Source organism: Ursus maritimus, unplaced genomic scaffold (genome assembly GCF_017311325.1).
Source record: "Ursus maritimus isolate PB19 unplaced genomic scaffold, ASM1731132v1 scaffold_22, whole genome shotgun sequence".
Taxonomy (NCBI): domain Eukaryota; kingdom Metazoa; phylum Chordata; class Mammalia; order Carnivora; family Ursidae; genus Ursus; species Ursus maritimus.
Window position 1 is genome coordinate 36,861,631 of NW_024424675.1, and position 20,810 is coordinate 36,882,440.

The 20,810-nt window shown below is 43.2% G+C and overlaps 1 protein-coding gene across 4 annotated transcripts in view; it reads right to left on the reverse strand.

The window, feature by feature from the left end:
- Positions 1–698: 698 nt before the first annotated feature.
- UBE2V1 (ubiquitin conjugating enzyme E2 V1) overlaps positions 699–20,810 on the reverse strand; it is a 29,803-nt gene continuing 9,691 nt past the window's right edge. The window contains exons 1-4 of one of the 4 annotated variants that reach the window (XM_008698019.2): positions 14,022–14,040; positions 13,172–13,320; positions 3,475–3,600; positions 699–2,247 (exon numbers count right to left, since the gene is read on the reverse strand). In XM_008698019.2, the coding sequence (XP_008696241.1) occupies positions 2,101–2,247; positions 3,475–3,600; positions 13,172–13,216 (318 nt within the window). In that variant the 5' untranslated portion in view covers positions 13,217–13,320; positions 14,022–14,040 and the 3' untranslated portion in view covers positions 699–2,100. Of the gene's footprint in view, positions 2,248–3,474; positions 3,601–12,984; positions 13,131–13,171; positions 13,321–14,021; positions 14,041–20,810 lie in introns of those variants that run through there. The other 3 variants (XM_008698016.2, XM_008698018.2, XM_008698017.2) reach the window with 3 other exon arrangements.

Genomic DNA, 20,810 nt, shown 5'->3' on the forward strand with positions numbered 1-20,810 from the left:
CTGTGGTCCACGGGCCACATCGGACCCACTGCCTGTTTGTATACAGCCCCTAATGAAGAATGACTTTTACAGATGAACATTTACAATGGATTTGATAAATCAGGAACACTAACTTTAAATTCCAGCAAGCAAAATGTTATCCTCTAAAAACAGAATTCTTCTCATTAGTAGACCTTCTCATTAGAAAAGAACGATATTCAATCACTAGATTTTGAATTCCATCAATAAACAATTTTGTGGAAATCCGTTTTCTCTCACTATATAAATATTTACACAGTATCTTCAATTTTGCCTATTGGCCCACAAAGCCCAAGTATTTACTGACTTAGGCCCTTGGTGGAAGGAGGTTTGCCGACCCCTGATTTAGGACATCAATTTGAATCCCAAAGCATCTAAGATATCAAATTCTGTTCCTCAATCATATGCCAAGAGGAAGAAGGGCACAGCTTCTTAAATATTAACGCACACTTTTTTTTTATTATATTAAAATCAGGCAATGGTCTGACAATAAAAAGGCTGCTTATGGAATACTGTTATGTTCAACTTTACTTACAGGATGTTAAATCCTTAGAACTAAGGTATCCCCCAGAAAAAGATTAATGGAAACATCGATTGCTTTTCAGACTTGATAGTTGCTGCTTCAAAAGGTGGTTTTATACAAACACTAAATTAAAAAAAAAAAAAAAAAACCTTTAGAATACAATGAATCGCTTTTATTTCGGTATGCATCCACATCTCAGCATTTAGTGGTCCTGAACAGAAAAGTGGAAAAATGCAGCAATTTGCCAGGAAGTCAAGCCCGCCAATTTCGGGGATCTGCTGTGCACACCGAGTTCTTTCTGAATCCCTGCTGAGGACCGTGAGAAGCAGCAGCACCAAAACCAAAGTACGCACCGAATTCAAGGTTCTTTTTTGTTCCAGTTGTCAGATTCCAAACTAGACCCAAATGGATTGTAAGATGACCATATGAGAACCCTGTTTAAAACTTCAATTTTTAAAAGCAAAAGCAATTACAGGAAAAGAAAACAATTCATTCAGAGGATCGTGTGTGCTTACAAGTGTCTTCTGTGGCCTTTCTCCAAGTTTAACCACCAAGCACTTTGAGAGCTGGCAGGTCTGAGTACCCCTGGTGACTGTTCTTTTCACTTTATCAAAACCTGAGCTAAAAAACTGCATCAGCTGACGATGACAGCAGAGGGTGGCAGGGCTGAGGACCCAATATTCATTCCCAGGCTGGTGGAGAGTGAGTAAATGTGGTTCCAAAACTAAACGAGGGAAGTCAGAGACTCTTTCCAACCTTACCTGATGGCTTCTGGCCAAAGCAAGGAAGTGTCGTGGAAAGTGTTGGGTGGTGATGGTGCAAAAAGGGTCTTGAGGAGGAGGAAGGGAAAAGCAGCACCCCTCGATAAAGGTGGGGGAGAAGATATGGGGAAAGCCCTGAATTCCTCACCAAAGGCCAATTTCAGAGGGGAGCAGAAGGGGTTACAATCTATGCTTCGGCCAAGGGTGGTCATGGGAAGTGGAGAAAGGATGATGGCTTGGAGGGGGGAGGGCTTCATTTAAGACTTAAAAAAAGAAACCAGGGGTGCAGCTGGAGCACCCCCGCACACCCAGCAGTAGTCCCACAGGCTGCGACCTGAAACCTTCACGCCTACTCTGGCAAGCCACCCCAAGCTGGAGGGCTGTTGCAGGGAGGGAGGGAGGGAGGCAGGAGGAGGAGGAGGGGAGAAGGCAGAGACCCCAGGCCATGTAATCAGCAGCAAGGTGACTGTGTGATGTGTCTTTTCACAGTTGAGTTAGATGTGCCCCACCGGTTATGATGGGAATCAATTTAAATATACTTTCTTGATCCCAGAAGTTCAACTATGTGGACAGTGGTTACACTTGACAGGATGATTTGTTATAGCACAACTTATATATTTCAAATGGACAAAAAATTAGTATCGTTTACAGTATCTTAAGATAAATTGCCTTTGAATGCGAGCTTCCTTTCCAGTACTTTGAGGTCTACAAGATGTATCTAGAAAATGTACTACTGTGGAAAATGACTGCTTAAATCGAATGGGGGGGAGGGGGAGGGCCTGTGGTTTCTCTTTTTGATTAATTGCTGTAACACTGTCCTTCGGGCGGCTGAGGAAGCTTCATGTTTTCTTTAGACATCATTAGGCGCCGGAGCTCTTGCAGGACAACTTTGATGCTATATGAATTCTGCCATTTTGCTAGCACTGATATGGCTCTTGGGTCCACCTACGAAAAGGAAAACAAAAAACTGTCAGGCTCTCAAACAAATGAATCGCTATATGCTGGAGCAAAGCGGCAGATAGGAGTAAAATGCATTTTTCAAGCTGAACACGCCCATCACATCACACAGTGGTATCTGACATGCAGAATTACCTGCGTGATTCCCTCCCTCCGGTCAGTCTGTGTTTCCCTGTTTGCGTCCCAAACCCTCACTGTTTGGGAGAAGGAAACTAGGGATAAGTAAAGCCACCCTTAGAGAAATGGCCCTGACACTTGGCAAGAGTCCAGCTGGCTCTAGAACAGTGACCTGCTCTCCTGGACTGGCTGCCACTGCTCAGGGCTGGTCCTTTCCCGACTCCACACCCAGGTGGTGGGTGCTAACGACGCACAGCGCAGTAAGGAGCAAAGGCAAGGCCCAGATTAACACTCTTGTGACAGGACCCTTCTCCAAGCCACACTCTCTCGAGGTAGTGCAGCAATTCCCAAAAGAAATCTCCCAAAGCGTAGGTAGAGTTCTGGGTTCAGGACTGTCGGTGGAACTCAGATGCAACATGAAACCCTGAACACACAGCAACAAGGCTCATCTCTTTTTGCCTTTCCTTCACGTCTTCTGAATACCTCAAAACAAAGGCTTAGCTCACATGATGCTAACGTGTAAACCCCCTCGACGCTTGCTGATATCCCCTTTGAACAAGAGAGCCAATCTCAAAGGCTCAAAGCCTTTGGCAAGAAACCTATGGAGGAAGAATTTATTAACATCACTTTGATTTTGTGGTATTTACTGTTGCCATTACTGCCTTCTGATGACAAGTGAGACTGGTTTTCTATTTATGGGAGTAAAAATAAACTTAAAAAGCAAGGCCATTAAAGGGGAAAAACAGCATGTCCCATAAATAAAGCTCAGGAAGTACAAGTATGAGCCTGGACAGGCCTTTGCGCCTCTGGGCCTCAGGCTCCTCATCTCTGCCTCAGGAGGGTGTATCATGAAGACAGAACGAGCTCCTCTCTCAAGCAAGCAGCACGGTGGTGGCCCAGAGTGAATGTCACACGGACGATGATTTAAATATAGCTGGGGAACAGGCCCTCACCCCGAATCTGCGTATGTTCGTACTGCAGATTTCAGCATCAAACAACCAAGAAATATACGGACTGAGGGCCACAGTGCCCCTGATGTTTAAGTACAAAGCATTTCTCAACCCAAAGGAACAAGTATGGGCAGGAAAAACAACTTACCACTCCATTAGAACTATTAACTCCATTCATATTAATTTTTGTTACAAATCTTACAAAGGGGGGTGCTTCTGGGTATTTAGGTCCACATTCTATTTTAAGGCTGTATATTCGGTTTTCATAAATTGTCTGGAAAAAAAAGGTACAGAGACATCAGGCAATTACAAACCATGAATTCAAAAAGGCAGATCTCGTGAAACCCCATTTACTCCTGCCTGCAGAACTCCGGCGTCTGCTTCCTTTGTAGAGTCTACTTGTTATCTGTTAGGTCTGCAGGGACGAGGCCCCACCTTAGTGTCTATGACCTCTTGTCTCGGGGGAATACGAAGAAAATTTAAAACAGGATCACTGAAGTTTCAAGTTAGTGTTATTTCAGTTCAATCAGATGGACTTGTTTTTATGTTGATTTCTCCACTTTGCAGACCCGTCCTGTGCTCTGCACAATGGTAAGAGGCATTCTTCACTCTGGGAAGCCACACTAAACGTTTACTCACGCCAGGGTCAGCAGCCAGTGCATCAACCAGCACTGTGTGCAGAGCACAGAACAGGCAGCTCTTTAGAAGAACTTCACAATGAAACACGAGTTAGGGGGTGTGGGTGCACACACGAGAGCCGCTGTCCCACTTCCTCATCACTTTGGGGTTCTGTGCCGCACCATCTCTCCCTGCACGCTTTACGTTGGCCTGAGAGATTATAGGCATGTAGTGGGTGAGGTGAGGAGCCAAGGATGCCAGGCCTGCAGAGGAAGAGACTGTCCTTCTTCAAATGCCAACTGTGGCTCTGTAGAAAGACACTGGAAAGTCTAACCCCCCGTGGCAATGAACTTTTCACTGTAACTTCCACCTGATGAACAGCAAAATGCGCTGTCGGTAGCAGGCTGTTCCATCTGCCTAGAGCGCCCTGCTCCCGCCTGAACTACCACACATCCATTAGGACCCAATTCACACATCACCTGCTCAAATGTCACCGAGTTCAGTCATCCTACAGGACAGCTTAGTCCATAGCCTTCTGTCCTATATGAAGTGGCGATGTTATTATTTACATGTCTAAAGATCACCCTGAAAGGTGACGTGTCCCTATTAGATTGGCCCCCTTGAAGGCAGAGGACACCCACCCTCCAATGGGTCCCCCTCTCAGGCACCAGTACTCTCGCCTTCCTCAGCGTCTCCTTCCTCAGTGTCTCCTGCACAAGTAAAGGCTCCTGTGTAAACAGCGACATCTAGCTGTGTTCGGGGGGAATAAATTACAGAAGATGTGATTTAAACCCATGAAAACGTTACTGTCTAAACACGCTGGTCTACCCCTAAGAAAAAAACTGGAACGTATTTTAAAATTCAGAAGGCATTCATAATATACCCACAGAAACCTTTCACATCCACTTAACAGAGACTCCAAACTGTGACAAACCTAAACTCAGTTCTGGATTTCCACCCACCCTCAACCTGCCCTTCCTCTCTTCTTCCCTTATAAATGGCAGTACCATCTAGCAGTTAAAGCAAAACCTAGCAGCCAGCCACAATTCCCTTTTCTCTCACCCTCTACCTTCTAATGAAAAGAAAGTTTCAGCTTCTACCTCCAAGAGCGATCTCACACCCACCCACTTCCCTCTACTGTGCCCCTGGTCTCAATCACCCCAGGTCTCTGCTCTCTCTTGCTCCCCCTACAATCTGTTCTCCACACGGCAGCCTGACTGATCTTTCAAAACCAAGAATTTAACCCCTCCAATTGTGGCTAGTGACCCGAGAAGGAAGCCTGCGTTCTTGGATCAGACCCTGAGCACCCCTGCCTTCCTCTCTTTTTATTCTTCTTCCTCTCCATCTAGCCCCAACGTCTCTCTACCTTGGGGCCCCAAAACCAGTTGCCGCTCTGTGTCCATCCTGCTGCTCTTTGGCTCAAGGGCACCTTCCTCTCAGAAGTCCTCCTGACTCCCCATCTGAAGTCTCCTGTCAGACCTCTCCTGATAAACTAAGAACAATGAGGACGGGGCCTCAACAGAACCGGTACTCAGATGTTTGACTTGAATATTGCTCTTTACAAGTTTATAGAATGAATAGCTCGTTGCAGCTAAGGTGCTCCCTCAGAAGACAAAAATTCACTCAGTCAACACAAGAAGGAAGCAAACAGGGATTTATGAAAAATATGATAAAAGGTCTATCCTCAGCACCTCGCCCAGCCTCCCTCAGCAGCTATGCACTCAGCAGTATCTGTTGACTGCACGGATCCCAAGTTCATCTCTGGACGTCTGTCTTGCGTTCATCTCAATGTTTTCAGACATATTATATAAAACAGTCCCTGGGGGCATGGGCTTGTGGTAAATATCAAAATCAGTAAGACTTTTAAAAAATATTCAGTATTTCGATATTCGATATGGAGGTTTTGATGCACCAATGTATTCACCTGCCAGCCAGTATGTTTTGTGGCTTATCAGTCTCGAAAAAATTATCTATTAACAACAGCATCAAAATGGTTAAGGTGAGCAGCTTGGTACCAGGATTCTGATTATTACATACATTAAATCATATTATTCCTGACACTATGAAGTCTGATTTAAAAATGTGCGTTCTATGACTAACTTCTCAGAAAGCAAACAAGAAATACTAAATTTCTGACCACTGATGTTCAACTGGCAACTTCACTGGAACACAGTAAAAAATGCCTCAAGTCAAGTCAACATAAAAACACCTGAAGGATCATTAAAAAGTACAAAGCAAGACTTTTGTAGAAAACAGGGTTTTTCTTTTTCTTTGTTTACTAGTGTTCCAGAAACCTGCTAAAAAGGTTTCACTGAAGAAAGGAATTATGCCTGGAGAAGAACTGCTAGAACATTCTGTGTATGAGGAACACTGTTCAAGAGTCACTATTTGAGGGGCGCCTGGGTGGCTCAGTCGTTAAGCGTCTGCCTTCGGCTCAGGGCGTGATCCCGGGGTCCTGGGATCGAGCCCTACATCAGGCTCCTCCGCTGGGAGCCTGCTTCTTCCTCTCCCACTCCCCCTGCTTGTGTTCCCTCTCTCGCTGGCTGTCTCTCTCTCTGTCAAATAAATAAATAAAATCTTTAAAAAAAAATTAAAAAAAAAAAAAAAAGAGTCACTATTTGATCATGAAACACTTTCCACTTTGTTGACGTGGCTTGAGCTTCATGGGGCAATTCGGCAGCGCCTATCAAAATGTGAAACAGGCATGCTTAAACCAGCAAGACTATTTCTAGGAACTTCCTACAGGCAGACTTGTACTCAGGCACAAAAATGTGAAGCATTTAAAAAAAAAAAAAAGTGAAGCGTTGTCTGCAATAGCAAAAATAACTATAAACAATCGAAATGTCCACCTGCGAGCGACTGACTGAACAAATATGGCATATTCATAAAATTGGATACTTTGTAGCCTTTTCAACGGCTGAGGCCCAGACACACACATGGAAAGACTGCCAAGGCATGGATCTTGGTAGAGCCAGCCAGTTGCAGAATATGTACAACCTATAAAAGCAGACAGACACCCCCTCTAACCGAGACTATGTGAACGGGCACACATGTTGTTTCATCCACTAGACACTACAGGCCCAGAGCCTGAAGATGACAAACTTTTCCTGGGATGGATATATATATATATATGAGAGAATATATATATTTATATGAGAGAATATATATATATATGAGAGAATCCCAGCTGAATCATGATGAAAACCATCAGATAAATTCTATGACATTCTACAAAATACCTGACCAGTATATCTCAAAACTGTCAAGGGCAACAAAACCAAGAAAAATCTGAAATTGTCACAGCCACAAGGAGCCCAGGATATGACAACAAAATATAATGTAGTACCTTGGATAGGATTCTGGAACAGAAAATAGACACAAGGTAAAAAAACTAAGAACACCTGAATGAGATATGGACTTTAGTCAATAGTAATGTATCAATACAGAGCCACTGGTGGTGACAAATGTACTATCCCAATAGAAGATGCTAACAACAGGGGAAACTGGGGCAGGGGTACACACCCAACTTTCCATACTACCTTTCCACCTTTTCTGTAAGTCTAAAAGTATTGTGAAATAAATGTATCTTTAAAATGTAGGAGATATGAGAAAAGGAAAAGGTACTGGTTGCAAAAACGAGAAAATCACAAACTCTGAGTATATAAAAAGGTGACTCAGGTCAGCCAGACGACTGCTACTCAAGTGAAATCTTGCGCAACTTATGTGTGATGTCCAAGGTGGGCACGTACTGTGTGAGAATGAGGGGTGAGAAAGTCTAAATGGCTCTAGATGAACACAGGGAGGAAAATGCACAGGAAGAGGTGTGGAAGGAGAGGGACCGGATGCTGCTCACAGTTCATCTGGGGAGTGGGGACATGGCAGTTAGGAATAAGCCAGGAAACAAGACACAGCACTAGGCATTTTAACAGAGAATTTAACATCAGGAATTGGCTAAACAGGTGTCACTGCACTGAAAACACAAAAAAGGAACCTGAGCTAACACAGAGGTAACCTGCAGAAAACAGGTGGGACCCTTTGAGGCTGGGGGAACCTAGGGAATAAGCCACGGTTTTTCAGACCCAGAGGTTCAGGGCCAGAGGTCTCTAGGGTTGAACTCAGACCTCTGAGGAGGAGGCGCCGCAGGCCGGCTCTGGAAGTGCCCCCAAGAGCTGGAGGCGGGCACCCACTGCTGATGCCTGGATGAAGGGCCATTACCAGAGGGGCGCAGAAAGGACAGGCAAACAGGAGCAAGTCCCTTCTGCTTGCCTCTCAGGCGCTCGCCCGTGTCTCTGACTGGAGGAACCTAATAGGGCACCAATTGGTAAAGAAAAACGTAGTTTGCAGAGTCCCGGCCCCAGGATCCAAAAGCAGAGCTGAGAAGTTGGACCTGGAGCTTCAGTGGGCACCTGCAAACACCCCTCCAGACAGCAAGACACAATTTCCTCTGTACCAAGCCTCTCCCTCTTCTGGTCAGGGTATCCTGCTGAGTGAGCCACCCGACCGTCTTCAGGAAACATTAATTACTCATTTCTCCAAGTCAATGCTAGTGCCACTTAGAATATTCTAGAACCTAAAGACTAAATTGTCCAGTTAACCACACAATCCTAATATAAAATACAAAGGAGAAAGGAAGCACTTATTCCTTTCCATTCGCTTTCTGTTCCTGTCATGTCAGCCTGCACACGCCCCTGAGAGCTGCTGTGGTTTCCAGCGTTTCAGTGACCCCAACATTATCACTGCCTCCTAGGACTGCTCCTCCCAGTTTTGATGGTTCTGACAGCTGTGCTCCCCATGTCCTCCCAGCCCCAGAGTTAAGTTACTGTTTCCTGCAGTGTTATCTCTGTGGTCCCACAGTGTGCCTTCTCTGCTTTCTCAGTCCAACACTAATTTCATCAACTTCCTATATTAAATTCTCTCTGCTGAAATACCTAGCATGGTTTCTCTTTTCCTGACTAACACAAAGAGTTAAAGGGAACAAAGTGAACTTCTTACTTTACATACTCTGTATTGTCTGAGAATTTTGATGAGGATATATTCAGGTATCAGACATGCCACATAAAGCCTTTTAAAAAGAGACAGATTAATATGCACTGATAAGGAAAGACATTCTCCATCTGTTAGGTGAAAAAAATGAAGTTGCAAAACACTGTGTATAGCGAGGCCTCAATTTTTATTAAAAAGGATATGTACTTATGTTTGTGTACCCGAAGCAAAAGCCAGTAGAAACACACTCATTTTGTGGGGAGTATAATGAAATGGGGGAAGGATCACTTTCCTTTCACCTCACACATTCCTGTAATTATGTTTTGTTCTTAAGCATGCACACAGTATTTTTAGATAAGTACGTGTATAAACACACACCCAGGCTCTAACCCGCACCTAAAAACATTATCTTGGACAACCCCAGAGACACAAACAGTGTTTCTCAACCAAGGCAATTTCTGCCCACACCCCTCAAGGGGCAGTGGGAATTAGGCAACATCTGGAGACATTAATGGCTGTCACAACTGGGGCAGGGAGGTGCTGCTGACATCTGGTGAGCAGAGACCAGGGAGGCTGCTAACCCTACGATGCACAGGACAGCCCCACAACAAAGAATGATCCAGCTCAAGATGTCAACAGCGCTGAAGCTGAGAAACTGCTCTGCAACCTGGCTATTCTTAGCGCCTCTGCGGTCAGAGTAGAAATAATCCACATCTAATGTGGTGGACAGCTGGACGTTTATCAGAATTTCGCAAAGGGCACTTGGATGAGAAACTCTGCTTTCAGGTTTGGAGAATTTGCTTTCTTTAAAAAAAAAAATTCAAATAGCTAACACACATATAATTAAAGCAGTACAAAAGGTATATGGTAAAATATAAGTCTCCTTTCCACCCTGGTCCCAGCCAGCTAAATCCCTTTTGAAGGAGGCAACCACTGTCACCAACTTCTTTCATGTTCCCCCCAAAAGTACTGTAAACACAAAGAAGCCCAAATATATATATGACCTCTTCCTCTTCCCCCCACTCCTCTCCACCCCAGTGGCAGCATATCCTGTCCTGTTTTGTACCTTTTCTCACTTAAATATCATGGAGATCGTTCCATTTCAGCACACATTAATCTCTGTCTTTCTTTTCAACAGCTTAACAGCACATACTATGGTCTACTGAAAGACACTGAAGTGTTTTCCAGTATTTACTACTACTGAAAACACTGCATTCAGTAGCTGTACATAACAGGCCTTTGGGCAACACATTAAAAAAAGCTGACTAAATTCCTAGAATTGCTGCATCACTTTTGATGGAGGATTTTCTTTTGTTATACAGTCACAAAAATACAATGGGCAGATGCGTTACTTCAATAATTACGTTGATATTCCAGAGGCCCAGCATGTGTCTTGTATGCTAGTCATAAAGCAGACTGGCCACAGAAAGCACCTCGAAGCAAACAGTTCCTTTTACAACTTTGCTTTTAACCTTGGGGAGTCAGGGCAAGCATAACTCTAGGGGTAAAACAACCAGTCAGTGACAAGCACTGGTCAGGGTGTGGAGCAGCTGAAAAACCCTCATGTATTGCTGGTGGAAAAGTAAACTGGTGCAGCCGCTTGGGAAAACAGTCTGACAGCTATATAAAATGTTAAACATAAAGTTACCATATGATCCAGACGGTTCCACTCCTAGGTATACACCTAAGAGAAATGAAAACATATGTCCACACAAAAACCTGTACACAAATATTCACAGAGCATTATTCATAACAGGCAAAAAAATGGAAAAAAAATCCAAATGTCTATCAGCTACTTAATGGATAAAAAATATATGGTCTGGGGCGCCTGGGTGGCGCAGTCGTTAAGCGTCTGCCTTCGGCTCAGGGCGTGATCCTGGTGTTCTGGGATCGAGTCCCACATCAGGCTCCTCCGCTAGGAGCCTGCTTCTTCCTCTCCCACTCCCCTGCTTGTGTTCCCTCTCTCGATGGCTGTCTCTCTCTGTCAAATAAATAAATAAAATCTTAAAAAAAAAATATATATATGGTCTATCTACACAATGGACTATTATTCAGCCACAAAAAGGAACGAACTACTGGTAAGTGCTAGAACGTGTATGAACCTTAAAAGTAAAAGTAAAAGCTACCACAGAAGACCACATGTTGTGTGATTCCATTTACACAAAATGTCCAGAACAAATTCATAGGGACAGAGGAAATGAGTGGTTGTCAGAGGTGAGAGAGGGGGTGGGGGACAGATTGGGAGCAAATGCCAACAGGGAAGGAGGTTTTTCTCGGGGGTAATGAAAATGTTCTGAAATTAGTGACAGCTGCACAGTTCCGAATATAATAAAAACCACTGAACGGTACACTCTGCAAGTATATTCTACAGTAAGTGAATTCTACGATATGCGGATTACATCTCAGAAAAGCTCCTATATACATATATATGTGTGTATATATGTATTATATATATATATGGAAATGTTTGGAAAGCACCTTGCATACTGCAGCCACTCACTAGAAGGGAGCTCCCTGTGGAAAGAGTTAAAATGAAACCCAGGGTAATCCAAGGTGTTGTAGGTAGAACAGAATTATTTTCAATGGAATTTGGTGGTTCATTTTGTTTGTTCATTTGTTTAAGTGTATAATTCAGTGGTCTTTAGTGTATTCGCAATGTTGTACACTGGTTCCTTCTTAATTTGTTAGAACCTGAAAATGTCGGCTAATGAACAAGTCTATTGAACAACTACCTCATGCTGAGTCATTTCCAGGTGCTCTGTTGCGTTAGGAGGAGGGAAGAATGGTTCTCATCCTCAAGAAACCTAAACCATTCTTAGGCAGAGAAGAAATGCAGTGAAGGAAGACATCACCATACAGTGGGCTTTCTGAGACAGCAAGAAATAATCTCCATGAAGAAACAAACTTTCTAGATCAAGTTTTCCCCAGTATTTAATAGATCCAGAAATCCTGGTTTTCAGAGATTTTTTAAAAAAGATAAAGAAATGAGTAGAAACAGTAAATTGAACTTTTTTTTAAAACCCAAAAACCAAAACCATAGGGTCAAAGATGACTCAAGAAGTAACGTTAAATGGCAAAGCCAGTCATTCACCATGAGTGTTGACGACGGTCCAAGATGAACAGATTTTCCTAACACTTAATGAGTATGACTTTCTCCCTTGTTTCAGCCAGGGCCATATCTCACGTGTCTCTCTACTTCCCACAGGGCTGGTGCAGAGCCTGCGCATGCAGTGAACAGAATGCACGGCCGCCATCATCTTTGCACACAAGCACACACAGGAAAGGTCCTGCTACGTTCAGGCAGAATCTGCCATTGTCTGAAACATTATGTGAATCTACTTCCTTACTCCTACCTCACATTACTACTTAACACTCTGGATAATTCTATAATGGGAACAAATGAAAACTCAAAATCTAAACAGAAAGGAGATAATGCAGCACAGGGTTAAGAGCACAGGGTCTGGAGTCAGAGCCCCTTCAGGAACTATCAGCTACGTGACTTTGGGCAAGTAACTTTACTTCTCTGAGTCTGTTTCCTCACCTGTAAAATGGGACGTGACGACACAATAGCAGCTCCTAACAACAAGTTCTTGTGAGAATTCAATGACATTTCTTGGGGGTTTTACTATGTACACCAAAAAGTTAGCTGGCACTACAAAGCCTGGGAACTCTCACAAATCATGAAGCTCTAAAAGAGAGGTCAATTTTCTCATCTCCGTTGTCACTGCTTTCTATGCAAAGGCCTCTGGGTCTCATAGTGTCTGGAAGAGACCAGGGCCAACCAGGCAGGCAATAAGCCTTTGCTGAACAGCCCGATGAATTAGGATATGGGTGTGTGGCAGACCCAGGAACGCGTGAATGAAAACCACAACCATGAAGGCTTTCCAAAGTTCGTTTGGACGCTGTCTTCAGAATGCTGGCTGTTATCTGGAAACTTGTTATTTGATAAGCCCAAGAATTTTTTCTAAAATACATGTGAGGGTGCAATGACCTCACACCTCCCTGTCTACATTGCCATGTAAATTCACACTATGAGTCTAAACAGGTTTTTGCTTACCATGTAGAGGGATTAAACAGCATCAGAGGAGGTTCAAATATATAAACTGAAACTGGTCAAAAAAGAATAGCCACATTTCAGAAAATATACCATTGGTGAGTTTTTTCCGTGATAAGGCTAATATTTCTTAAAAGGAGGCACAGTGAATTTAAGACATTGACATTTATAGCCGTAGCTCGACGCTTACTCTTGGAGGCCCAATTATCATCCCTGTCCATCTTGTAAGTGTCATGTCTTCGTCATCTTCTAGACCCCAGCTAACTGTGCCATCTCCTACTCCTTTCTGGCCTTCTTCCAGTTCTTCCAACAGTCGAAAATTGCGAGGGACTTTTACTCCTAAAATAAATGGAAAGAAATTCAAGATACTAGCAACTCCAGGGGAACCTGTAAGCCTAGATCTAGCTGCTTGTTATTACTACGTGGAAATAAAGATGCTAACATGCAAAAAAAGGCTGAAAGTTGTCGTCCCTCAAACTTGCTTACAGAACTTCTGGTACCGACCAGTGCGCCCACAAGGAAGGGCCACGTGGTTTTGTTTCAGGTGAAGTGACCACTAAACCAAGCATAGAAAGACCACCCTCCCTCCCACCCCGGCCCCATAGCTTTGATAAACTTCATCAAGAGTTTACGTGTCAAAATGTTGACCAATTTGGGTCCACAACAGACGAAAACCACCAATATCAGTATCAAGAGTAGTGCGTGCCTCGGGAGAGAAGCGGCTACTGCTTTTGCTTCATTCTCATTACGCATTTCTGAGGCTAAGGGCGTGTGCATTTGTTGGAATGATGCTCAGACTACCTCAGGAGGGACAGCCAGCCGCCACGGCCGCATGAAATAAAAACAGCGGCCTCTTGATCAGCTAAGAGTCAACTGGAGGGGCCAAGGAAAAAATTTTCAATTATTCAAGCCATAGTTTCTCTCTTTTGAAAAAGCCAAAAGAGGGCAGTTGGTTCTCTGTTTCCAAAAATCCCAAAGCCTGGCAAGTAGCTCATGGAAGAAATCACACAAACACATCTCATAGGTTCAAGCTACTATACCTGAGTTCAGACTGAGGCTTGAGCCATTTCTGGGTGTTTCCAGAACAGAACCGAAGTATTGGGGCCAGGTGGGGGACGAGGCTGTGGGAGGGCAGGGAGAGCAATTTTCTTCCTGTGCTTGGGCACCAAGCAACTCTCCCAGGGATGCTCTCCCAAACAATCCTGACTGCCTCTCCCCTCCTCCACCTCCCTCCCTGATATGTGAACTACTACCTCTGGGAAAAAAACTCAAGTTCAGACAGACTATAAGCTCTCTTTTGCCTTCAATGCTGAGCCTCCAGCTGGCCAGACTCCCTGAGGTGAGCAACACTTACCACGAAGCTGTGGAGAAAAACCCACTGGAGGGACTCCAGACCAGGAGGTGTTCCCAGTATATCTCAGTGTTTCCCAAAGTGGGACTCCTGCTACTATTCTTTCAACTGGAGTAAATACCTGAGCATCTGCTGTAGGTCAGGCACTTTTCTAGGCAATGGGGAATAAGTAGTGAACAGAACAAAAATGCCTGCCCTCATGGAGCTTACATTCTAGTGGGAAACATATAGTCACAATACAAAAATACAAATTATATAGGATGACACCTGGTGGAGTTCTGGAGCAGGGAGTAGTAGGGGGAGGAGCTACAATTTTAAATGGGGTGTTCAAGGAAAGCATTATTGCGACCAGGCAGTCATGAGTAAAGACCTGACGTGAAGGAGCTATGCACAGCTGAGGGGACAATCTTCCAACAAAGAAACAGCAAGTGCTAAGACCCTCAGGTAAGACCTTGCCTGGAATGTCGAAGAACACCAAGATCCCAATTCAGCTAGAAGTGGGTCAATGAAACAGAAGAGCAGTGGATGGTTAAGGACTCAACTGTTACTGACCTGAGAAGCTACTGGAGTTCTGAACAGAGGAGTGATGGGATCTGACTTGCTTTTTAAAACAGGATCCCTCTGACTGCTGTGTACATAATATAGCGAAGGGAGCTACGGCCTACTGTAATCATCCTGGCAAAAGAAAATACTGGCCTGGACCAGTGAAGGTGGTGAGAAATAGTTCCAGAAATTCTAGATATTTGGGAGGTATATACTGGTAAGATTTGCTGCGAGACAGCCTGAGAAGCATGGAAGAAGAGCAGTCAACTACTCTGGCTTCCAGGCTTTTGTCTGAGCAAGTGGAAGGGTACAGCTTAGAGGCACATTACAGGATTTTAGGGGCAGGAAGTGAGCAATTCACTCGACAGTTCTGGATTCATTTTTAAAGATAATTTAAGGCAAGTAATATTATACTAACTTCCCATGTACAATGATGGTAAAAAATTTCCTTCTAGCATAAATGTAAGCAAGAGTCGGTTGACTGAAGGTAATAGTAAATGACACAGACAGTACTTTGAAGGAAATAGCATAAACCGGAAAGCATACTTGAATAGCTCATTGGTAAAACACTGGCATTTTTAATCCAAATAGTCAACTGGATTATTCAGCTATACTGGATTGTGTTCTCTAGCGAACATAAAACTAAAGGATGTTTGTGACGTTATAAGCAAACTGCCAGACAATACAATGTCTTTTGTCCAGAGAGAGTTAAATCTGAATCTTTAGTAATCCTAACTCATTTGCCTGGGCAGCGGAGCAGGGAGGGGGATCACTGTGTAGAACTACTGCTACTACTACTGTTTAATGTATAAGCCTGCACTAATGAAAATGAATACCAAAGGAACCCAGAATCACACGGAGAGGAAGACTGAGAAATACCACAGGTGGTGTAATAGGCTGAACTGTGTCCCTGCAAATTCATATATTGAAGCCCTAACTGCTAGCGCCTCAGAATGTGACAGTATTTGAAAATCAGGCCTTTAAAGAGGTGATTAAGTTAAAATGAGTCCATTGGGGCACCTGGCTGGCTCAGAAGGTAGAGCATGTGACTCCTGATCTTGGGGTTGTGATTTCGAGCTCCATGTTGGAGGTGGAGGTTACTTAAACACACACACACACACACACACACACACACAATCTCTTAAAAAATATAAATAAAAGCGGCTCCTGAGTGGCCCAGTTGGTTGAACGTCTGACTCTTGATTTTGGCTTGGGTCATGATCTTGGAGTCGTGGGATCAAGGTCTATGTCAGGCTCCTCGCTAGGCAGGGAGCTTGCTTGGGATTCTTTCTCCCTCTGCCCCCCCCCCCCGCCCCGTGCACATGCTCTCTAAAAAAGCAAACAAACAATACACACACACATATATAAATGAAAAATGAAATGAGTCCATTAGGATGAGCCCTAACCCAATTTGACTGGTGTCCTTACAAGAGGAAATTTAGACACACAAAGAAACAACAGGGATGCATGAGTGCATGGAGAAAGACTGTGTGAGGACACGGGGGAAGGCAGCCCTCTGCAAGCCAAGGGGAGAGGCCTCAGAAGAAATAAACCTATTGACACCTTGAGCTTGGACTTCTAGCCTCCAGAGCTGTGAGCAAATAAACTCCTGTTGTGTAAGCCACCCAGTGTGTGGTACTGTTAACAGCAGCCCTGGGAAACTAACACAGATGCTAGGTGACATTTTAAGAAGCTTAACAAAGTTGAAAAGGTTAGAGACCTAGATGTAATGGCAGTTATCTCTAGGTGCAAGGAATATGAGTGATTCCAATCCCTTTCCTGTATTTTCTTTTTTTAATCATTTTATTTTTTTCATCATGATAGGTGTACTCTATAATCTCCATCCCCTACCTTTTCTGTATTTTCTGATTTATTTTACCAGGATCTCATTATTTGCAAAACAAAACACAACACTTAGGAACTATGCCAACTATATTCTAGACAAGGTCCTATGTCTGGGCTTTCACATTTGCTGTTCCCTCTGCCTGGGACACTCTTCCCCCAAATACCCACCAAGTTCCCTTACCTTCTCAGGGCCTTACTCACATGAGTAGGAATCTCAATGGTTTTCCCTAAGTGACTAATTTTAAGTAAGTGGTCCATGTCTTTTATTATTAAAACTTGTTCACAAGACAAATGCACAAAGGCAAAGTACAGTGGCTGCCACAGCTAAGCCCTTCATTACTGAATGGAAGCTATGTGTGTGACCTCTATTTCAAGTTGCTCTTTTTGGAAAGATGAAAAATGCGCCTTCTTGTGTCAGGTATTTAAATCAGGCTGGATTAACTATTTCTGGTACAACTATCTCTCTTGGAAACTTTAGCAAAACTTTGTGGCTGGAAATATTACCTCTTCATTAACAATCAGATCTGATTAGGAAATTCTAATCCAAAGATCACAAGCTCAATGTATTAGTTTCAAATAGTGAATTCGAGTTATATTTTTCTGATGTTTGATTTTTACTCGTGAAATAGAGAAAAGTATCCTATTATTTAATCCTATACTTCCAACAGACATTTCTATTGGATTAGACATCCAGTTAAAGCCCATGTATACAACTGAACCGAAGAAATTAAGAATCAGTTCCCCTTATTTCAGGTTAGCATGTGGAACAGTCACAGGGCAGCACAGAGCAGTGTATGGCTCTGGCAGCACTAACATCACAGCGTCATTCAATTTGATTCAAGTTATAAAACAGGATTCAGAAACAGTTTAAGGGGCGCCCGGGTGGCTCAGTTGGTTAAGTGTCCAACTCTTGATCTCAGCTTAGGTCTTATCTCAGGGTTGTGAGTTCAAGCCCGGTGTTGGGCCCCAGGCTGGGCATGGAGCCTACTTAAAAAAAAAAAAAAAAAAGTTAAAAAAAAAATCAAGAACTTTAGATTGACTAATATCTATTAGGCAGTCAAAAAATATTCCAAGCGGGAGTTGGAACATACATATAAATATCAGAATAACTGTACCATTAGTGACTAATTACAATAAGCATTCATTCCATTTGAACAGCAGTTCTCAAGTTTTTCTGGTCTCAAGACCCCTTTACACTCTCTTAAAAATTACTGCAGACTTCAAAGAGCTTTTGTCTATGTTGGTTATAGCTATTGATATTTGCCAAATCAGAAATCAAAACCTAGAAATTTAAAAACATTTAATTCATTTAAAACTAACTACAACAAATCATCATGTGTTGAGATAAATAACACATCTAATGACATAACTAGTTTTCAAATAACAAAAGAAAATTAGTGAGAACAGCAGGATGGCTTTACAAATTTTCTTTAATGTCTGGCTTAAAATAGGGAGTGTTAAGAACTGAGATGAGCTGGAGAATACATGTTCTGTTTAAAGGAGACAGTCACGCCTTTGGTCTAGCCAAGTGTCTGTGGGTCAAGTTCTGCTTATGGACCACCACTGCACATGTGGGGACACCTAACTGTTCTCAAGAATCTTTTTGATCCCCAATTCAGCTAGATTCAGCTCAGAGAGTATTTAAAACCCTTTCTTTTGTATGAAGGGTAAGTAAAGCTTGATCAACACTGTGGTAATCTGGCATTGGGTGGTTAAGTACTCTGTTAACCTTTATTTAGCTAAATATTGAAGAGTTGAAGTCCACAAACTGTATAGCTTTAAAAGGGAACTGCCACTTTGAATTCATTTTTACTAAGACATAAACTTTTATTTTCACTCAAAAACTGACTAAAAGCAGAGAATAATAACAGCTAGCAGAAATCAGGAATTATAAAATTATGGAGTGGTTCATTTAATTTTTTCTGATACTTACACAGGAGTAGCTAATTAGCACCTGGTTAACTGAACTTTATTTGGTAAGGCACCATTCTGGGCTTCACCATGTTTAATGTGTGTAAAACTGAGCTCACACCATACTTCCAAGCAAAAAATCCACACATTTCAGGACTGCAATTTAAAAATTTTGCTAGGAGGGCACCTGGGTGGCTTAGTTGGTTAAGCGTCTGCCTTCAGCTCAGGTTGTGATCCCGGGATCCTGGGATCAAGTCCCACGTCGGGCTCCCTGCTCATTGGGGAGCCTGCTTCTCCCTCTCCCTCTTCCTCTGCCTTTCCCTTCTGCTTGTTCTCTCCCTCAAATAAATAAATAAATAAAGTCTTTAAAAGAAAAAAAAAGTTTGCTAGGTTTTTTTACCTGCTTGTCAAAATTTCCCTATACATAAATTTGTCAGTAACATATACGTACACAACTTCTTTCTGTTCAATAATACCCAATACTTATCCAATACCAAGCTAGACTTTTGAGGGGCTATCAAAGAAATAAAAACAGAAGTCTCCCAACTGGAGTATAAAGTCTCACTATGAAAATAAGATACACACATACAAAGCTCAATAAAACAGAACAGTATCAAAACTGATGAGAGAAATATAACCTATCACAAGACAATGTTTCTTAACCTTTTTGGGGGTCCTAGACCCCTCTGAATTTGATGAAAGCTAAAGAGGTGGGGCCATGCTACCAAGAGGGACTGGACTTTATCCCCAGGGTCACTAGGCAGGAGCCGCAGAAGGCTCCAAGTAGGACCCGCAGAAGGCTCCAAGTAGGACGAGAGATAAGGCGAATCTCCAGAGCAACATTCAGGGTGGGCTGGGAAGGATGAGAGGCCAGGTTATGGGTATGCAACCATCGAAGTCTCAGGATGCAAAGCCAGAAGCATTTGCTTAGAGCAAATATTGTGGCAGAACATCTTATCAAGGGGTCGGGGGTGGGAAACCGAAGGAATGGTAAGAGGGGCGCCTGGGTGGCTCAGTCGATCAAGCATCTGCCTTCAGCTCAGGTCATGATCCCAGGGTCCTGGGATCTAGCCCCATGTCAGGCTCCCTGCTCTGCGGGGAGCCTGCTTCTCCTTCTCCCTCTGCCTGCCACTCCCCCTGCTTGTGCACGCTCATGTTCTCTATTTTTATAAAAAAATAAAATCTTAAAAAACAAAAGACTGTTAAGAGATTTAAGGTAGGGCATGTTAATTTGCATGACTGTGGCGGTGGTCCCCATTCTTACAATGTGACATAAAAACAACTGGCCTGTACATGGCAGGCTTTACATAAGTATTTGTTGAAAAATCCCAAAGTGGAGGTAGGGAAAGAGGATAAAAGGTATGCAAACCCCATTTTACAAAAAATAAGCACAGGGGCGCCTGGGTGGCTCAGTGAGTTAAGTGCCTGACTTGATTTCAGCTCAGGTCATGATCTCAGGGTCCTGGGATCAAGTCCTGTGTCTGGCTCTGCACTGTGCATGTGGAGCCTGCTGAAGATTCTCTCTCTCTCTCTTGCATGCTCTCTCTGCCCCTCTCCCCTATAAAAAGGCACAAGGCCACCCATGCTTCCTTGTATGGTATAATGATCTTTATATGTCACACACACAATCATGAGAATACTTGGCCTACCATTCTGTTATTTATTTTTTTAAGATTCTATTTTTAAATAATTTCTATACCCAACATGGGGCTTGAACTTGCAACCCCAAGATCAAGAGTCGTATGCTGTACTGACTGAGCCAGCCAGGCGCCCCATACCATTCCATTTCTTAGATGCTCATCAGAGCAATGGCTAAGTTATCTTCCACAAAAAAGAATCAGAGAGCACTTTAGAGAAAATTCTATAATCTCCCCACAGAGGATTAAGAGGAAGACCTGGGATCAAATCCTGGCTCCACAGTCTCCTAGCAATCTAGCTGTGTGACTGTACCAGTTACCCTGAGCCTCAGCCAAACAGGGATACCATCGCTCCCTGACGCTATGGATGGCAAGGAACAATCGATGAGATAAAATCTGTAAAGCACTGTGTGTAATACCTGGCAGAGTAATTTTTCTATCGCATCACTTTCATTAGTACATTATATCATCCATCATAAAATAAAAACCCAAACCCCTCTACTGATCCCATACCCCTTCCAGCTACCGTCTCATTTCTTCGT